The sequence below is a fragment of the Ichthyophthirius multifiliis genome, assembly GCF_000220395.1.
Source record: "Ichthyophthirius multifiliis unplaced genomic scaffold scaff_1120509250889, whole genome shotgun sequence".
NCBI classification, from domain to species: domain Eukaryota; phylum Ciliophora; class Oligohymenophorea; order Hymenostomatida; genus Ichthyophthirius; species Ichthyophthirius multifiliis.
Genome location: NW_004086403.1, coordinates 24,954 through 30,953, shown reverse-complemented (window position 1 = coordinate 30,953; position 6,000 = coordinate 24,954). Strand labels below are relative to the sequence as shown.

The following is a 6,000-nucleotide window of genomic DNA, read 5'->3' as shown; positions in this document are numbered from 1 at the left end:
ATAATAGTTTTTACAAAAAATAACCGTAAAAAATAAACGAACTAAAGAAAAGAAAATAAAACCTAAATAAAACAAAATAAATAAAAATTACAAAAAAAAAAAAAAAAAAATACAAAAAAAATACAAAAAAAACAAAAAAAACAAAAAACAAAAATCATACATTTTATATATTAACAAAAACAAAAAAAACAAAATTTCAATATTAATCTTCTTCTAATAAATCTTCATCTTCTTCCATATTTTTAATATTTATAAATTCTTATCCATTTCTTTTTCCTTTTATATAGAAAATAAGTGATATAAAATTCAATATTGTTCCTATAACAACATAACCGTAAGCCAGAAATTCATTTTTGCCTCCTAAAATACTTGAATTTGTAAAAAGTAAGCTTTTATGGCCTTTATATTATTTTATATTGTATTTATTTTGCACTTTTAGTTCATAATTGCCTTCATCTAAATCATTTTCAATCCTACCCCAAATTTTCTTGAACTTAGGAAGGCCTGAAATCTACATCCAGACTATAAAATGTTCATTTTCAGGATCTATCCAGTACTTATTTTGCTCATTTCCCATTTTAAATTTCGTTCCTATTTCCTCAGGCCATGTAATATCATTCTCTTAAATTTAAACTTCTTTCTTTATTGAATTTTATTCTAGTTTAAACAATTTAAATTCATCATTAAACATACTTTTAGCCAATAAACCGCATGGAAAAGCTATTTAATCTTCATCTAATTTTTAATCTTTTTAAAAAATCTAATAAATATATCCCCCGTCTTTATTCCTTATAATAGGCGAGCATTATTTTTCGGCTTCCTATATAGAAATATTATTTCCTTATAATTACTAAATAGACTTTGATTAAATGATTTTTCGATGATTTTATAATATATTTTCTAATTAATAGAATATAAATATAGGAGCCTTAATTTTTTTGTATATTTTAAAAGGAATAATACATTCAATCTTTTATTAACACTATTATAAATGGTCATAATCTTATAAATACTATTCAATTATTTATGCATTAAAATAATTTATAATAATACCAATAATGATGAAAATAATACCAAAAATAGCAAAAAAATACATTATAAAGTTATTTGAAGATTTAGTTATCCATAATTTTTTGAAAAAACATTGTAAAATTATATTAGAAAATGTATTTTAACTTTACATTCCTCTAAAGTAAAAAATAATAATATTATATATATAAATATATATGTTTTTATATAAATATATTTAAATTAAAAATAGAAAAAAATAATAATATATAAATAATTTTATTGTTATAAAAAAATAAATATATATATATATATATATGTTAATATTTATAAATATATATTAATTTAACAACTCTTTTTAAATTAAAAAAATCAAAAATGAATAATCTTATTTAACACAATTACAACTATATTTAATAAAATACTCATATGTAAAAATAAAAAAAATATATTTTATAAGAAAAAAATAAAGAAATACTTTAAATGAACAATAATCAAATTTAAGATATTAAAGTCCTTAATTAATTCCTTTAAAAAGCGCAAAAAAAAGCAGAATTTTTACTAATAACTAATATTTAAAAGAGCTTTATAAAAAGAAGAAATCAAATACATAAATAACAATATAATAAAATTTATAATAGAAATAAAAATTATTGATTAGAAGTAATTTTACATCCCCTAAAAACTTTTCACCTATTATTATTTAAAAAAAATAAATGAAAAATAATAATATTTAATATGAAAATAATTGAAATAATCAAAATAAGAATTTATATACAAAATTATTAAAAAATTAAATCTAAACTAAAATAGAAAACTCCAAATAAAATTCTTGTATATATAATTTTAGGTAAACAAAAAGAAATTATAAGAAAAAAAAAAACAAAAAAAAATAATAAATAAAATAATAATTTATTATATATATATATATAGATAAAAAAACAAATATTTAAGTTTGATAATAACTTATATATAATTATTAATATATAATATATTTATATAAAAGTATAATTATATTTTTTAAAAAAAGAAAAATTCCACCTAAATTATGTTTAAAAAATATTGAAATTATTAATAAAAATATAAATACTTTATAAGAATTAATTCTATATAGTAATAACTAAAAATTCTTCGCAAATTTACTTGAAGATTATATACTTACAATATCAGACTAATAATGCAAAGATACTCCAGATAAAATAATAAACCTAAAATAAATAAACTAAAAAATAACATGGATATATGATAAAAAAACTATACATTATAAAATTATAGGATTTTAAATAAAAGAAGGTGAAAATATTTTATCTTATATAACAGAATAACCCCAATAATGTTTAAAGTTAAAAGAAAATATAAGAAATATAATATTTTAGTCTAAATTTTAAGACGAATATGATATAATATAATAAATAGGTTAAGGAAATTACGCTAAAGTATATTTAGCAACTAATAAATAGAATTTCTAAAAATTCGCAGTAAAATGTTTTGATAAATAGAAACTTAAATAATCAGAGAACGGAATAGTAATATATATATATATATATATATTATATATATATATATATATATATATATATTTATATATAATTATATTCTTTTTTTATATTTATTTATTTAGAATTCTTTTATGAATGAATTGAAAATAATGCAAAATGTAAATGATCATCCCAATATAGTTAAACTGCATGAAGTTTTCGAAGGAGATTATACATATTATTTAGTAATGGAATTAATTGAAGGTCCTTCTTTATAAGAAGATTTATATAACCGTGAAAATCTATATACTAATCATTAAATTATATAAATTATGAAAATGCTTATTTTAGCTATTTAATATTGTTCTAAAAAAAACATCATGCATAGAGATTTAAAACCTGATAACATTTTATTAATTAAACGTTCGAAAACTTTTTCTTTGAAAATTGTTGATTTTGGATTGGCAGCTTATTCAAATTAAATTCCTTATATATTTCCGAAATGTGGTACACCAGGCTTTGTGGCACCCGAAATTGCTAATTTAAATGATAAAAAAAAAGGATATGGGGTTATATGCGATGTATTTTCTCTCGGAGCTATTTTCTTTATCCTTTTGACAGGTGAAAATCTTTTTTAGGGTAAGAAATTTAACGAAGTTTTGAAAAAAAATAAAATTTGTGAATTAAATTTAGATAATAGAAAAGATTTATAAGAAAACACAAAAGATCTTTTGAAAAAAATGCTTGAAAAAGATCCATAAAAAAGAATAAATATTTTCAATATTTAAGAACATCCTTTTTTCGAAGAAAAAAATACAGAAAAAGAGTTAATTAAAAAAAATAAATAATTTTCTAGTATTTAAAAATTATAAAAAATTGAATTTAAAAATGAAAATTAAAATACATTTACGAAAAATTTTAGTACTTAAAATGACTAACTTTAAAAGAGAAATTGAATATATAAATACAACATATTAAAAAATATATATATATATATTTAAATATATATGATATTTATATTTAAATTATAAATATAATAAATAATAATAATTACAATATATTATATAAATATATATATATTTATATCTATATATATATATATACTTTAAAAACTTTATTTTTTCTATGTTTTTATGATTCATATATACTTTAATTATTATATAATACCATTTTAAATTATTCTTAAATTTTTTAGATAATATTAATTCTTTTTTATTTTTATTTTATTATTATTTCCTATTCCCATAAGAGTTATTTTATATTTAATTGTAGTGTTTTTTATGTTATTTAATGTTTAATTCTTACCTCGAATTAATCTAAGTAACATTAAAAATCATTTTATACCCAATATATAGAAACTTTTTCCTTATATATATGTAATTTATTATTTAGTTTATATTCAAATAATAACTTATTTCGTAATTATATATATATATATATGTATATGAATATTATATATATTTATATATGAATATTTGTTAATTTAAGGTTTTTGTAAATATAAATATATATTTTATTTAATTATTTTTATTTTCAAAAAAAGATTTAATATTTTTAATATACAATTAAAAAAAAGCTAGTTTGTTATATATAATTATTTTTTAGAATTAATAAAGAAAAAAAAAAGAAAGTATATTTAAATTATAAAGTTAATATTTAAATTTTAATGACTATATATATATATATATATATATTAATGCATATAAAAAATTAAAAAAATAGTTAATTTTTTTCCCAATTAATATTATTAGTATATTGAAGTTTTTATTTTCATTCTTTTTTTACAACCTTCTGCAAATTCTCTAACTTTTAATAATATTTTTCTCTATCAGTTCTATTTTTTTGTTATTTTATTTAAATAAAACAATAACAAATAAACATAAAAATTAATTATTTACCTATATAAATTACAAGGCTCATATTAAGCTGGACTATCAATATTCGGTTCATCTTTTAATAATTTTTGAATTCCAATAAGTATTTGTTTTATTGTAATTGCAGATTTCCAATCTTCTTCATCATTTAAAATAGACAAACAAACAGTTCCTTATTTTTAATGATATATATATATAAATATATATAATATTAATTATTTCTACCTGAAGGATATACATTAGGATGAGGCAAAACAGGTTTAAATTAACCTATAAAAAATTAAAAAATATTATTTAAAAACAATAATTTTTACATTTAGGAGGTTTAATAGGATATGATTATGAAAAATCAATATATAAAACATAAACACCATTTTCCCAAGGAGACTTTATTTTTAGATATAAATAAAAAATATTTTTTTTTTGTTTTTTTTTGTTTTTTATGAATTAAAAAATAAATATTATATATATATTTTTTTTTATATTGAAATCATAATATTATTATACTCCTTCTGGTCCAGGGATTTCACAGTACCATTTTAACATATTAATTGATCCGTCTTCCTTTGTAGTCGGTTTTGCTACAAAAAGCTTTTTTTGTTTTATTTTGTTTAATTTATTACATTATATTATTTTATTTCATATTAATGTTTTATATCCAATGTTTATAAAAAAAATATTTAGTTAATTACATGTGGATGGTCTTATCTCCATTATTTTCTTTCTTATTTAAGACGTGTAAAAACTAATTCGTTTACTTCTTTATTTTATTACATTTTTTAAATAAAATGCTTGATTTTTATTTTCTTAAACTAATATATGATTTTTTTTAATAAAAATTGTATAAAATCTTTTTTATTATATTTATGTAAATAAATTATCATTAATTTTATATTTGGATATAATTTTCAATATATTTTATAATTATTAAATAAAAAATAGAAAACAAAGATTAATCATTAAATTTATTTGTTAATTATTTAAATAAATTTTATTTAAAATATTTTTTTTATTAATTATTTTTTTATATAAAAAATGATTACATTTGTATATAATATAGAATTTTATAATTATTTTAAATTAAAATTATTTATTTATTTAAATCATTAATATATTTTTTTTTTTAAATAATTTTTATTAATAATAACCGAGGAAAATAAAAAATTCAAAATTTTGAGCATAAAAACATTTATCTATCTTGTGGCTGTTCAGTATGCTGTGATAGCCCTGTACAATGCTGCTTGATCTCCAAAGAATTTTAATTTATAATATATATATTTAATAAACGAAAAATTTAAATATAAATATACATTAATAAAATTCAATATTTATAGAAATAATTAATATAAATAATAAATAAAATTTAATTTTATATTCATTTAATAAATTTATTTTTATATATTTTAAATAAATAATATTTCTATATATGTATATTTATCCTTTCTTATCTTTTTAATTAATAAATTACGATTTATATAATATTATTTTATATTATGTTTTATTTTTATCATATTTTATAAAATAAATATTAAAATTAAGATAAAATAAAATTTTATATTAATTTATAAAGATTTAAATATATATATATTTTATAAAATTATTATATTAATTTTATATTTTTTATTTTATATTAAAAAAAT

The 6,000-nt window shown here is 15.6% G+C and overlaps 3 protein-coding genes across 3 annotated transcripts, besides 16 other annotated features; 1 reads left to right on the top strand and 2 right to left on the bottom strand. All coding sequences in view use genetic code 6, as the record gives it.

Annotated features, from left to right (window-relative positions):
* Positions 1–41: 41 nt before the first annotated feature.
* Positions 42–81: a microsatellite.
* Positions 65–141: a microsatellite.
* Positions 65–148: a microsatellite.
* Positions 69–148: a microsatellite.
* Positions 92–154: a microsatellite.
* A 42-nt stretch (positions 155–196) lies between these two features.
* Positions 197–658, bottom strand: IMG5_108160 (ligand-effect modulator 3 LEM3 family protein, putative; the record flags this gene model as incomplete). Its single annotated transcript, XM_004034935.1, has 1 exon — positions 197–658. The coding sequence occupies exon 1, from the start codon at positions 575–577 to the stop codon at positions 197–199; it is 381 nt and encodes a 126-aa protein (XP_004034983.1). The 5' UTR covers positions 578–658.
* Positions 659–1,164: 506 nt separating this feature from the next.
* On the top strand, positions 1,165–4,245 carry IMG5_108150 (protein kinase domain protein; the record flags this gene model as incomplete). Its single annotated transcript, XM_004034934.1, has 4 exons — positions 1,165–1,192; positions 2,284–2,534; positions 2,630–3,125; positions 4,238–4,245. The coding sequence occupies 4 exons, from the start codon at positions 1,165–1,167 to the stop codon at positions 4,243–4,245; spliced, it is 783 nt and encodes a 260-aa protein (XP_004034982.1).
* Positions 1,312–1,353: a microsatellite.
* Positions 1,994–2,034: a microsatellite.
* Positions 2,204–2,241: a microsatellite.
* Positions 2,538–2,597: a microsatellite.
* Positions 3,458–3,588: a microsatellite.
* Positions 3,468–3,589: a microsatellite.
* Positions 3,910–3,955: a microsatellite.
* Positions 3,911–3,962: a microsatellite.
* An 11-nt stretch (positions 4,246–4,256) lies between the features above and the next one.
* On the bottom strand, positions 4,257–5,136 carry IMG5_108140 (ubiquitin-conjugating enzyme 9, putative; the record flags this gene model as incomplete). Its single annotated transcript, XM_004034933.1, has 6 exons — positions 4,257–4,320; positions 4,385–4,532; positions 4,586–4,630; positions 4,675–4,747; positions 4,868–4,951; positions 5,053–5,136. The coding sequence occupies 6 exons, from the start codon at positions 5,134–5,136 to the stop codon at positions 4,257–4,259; spliced, it is 498 nt and encodes a 165-aa protein (XP_004034981.1).
* Positions 4,777–4,802: a microsatellite.
* A 577-nt stretch (positions 5,137–5,713) lies between the features above and the next one.
* Positions 5,714–5,788: a microsatellite.
* Positions 5,789–5,904: 116 nt separating this feature from the next.
* Positions 5,905–5,976: a microsatellite.
* Between the last annotated feature and the right edge of the window lie 24 nt (positions 5,977–6,000).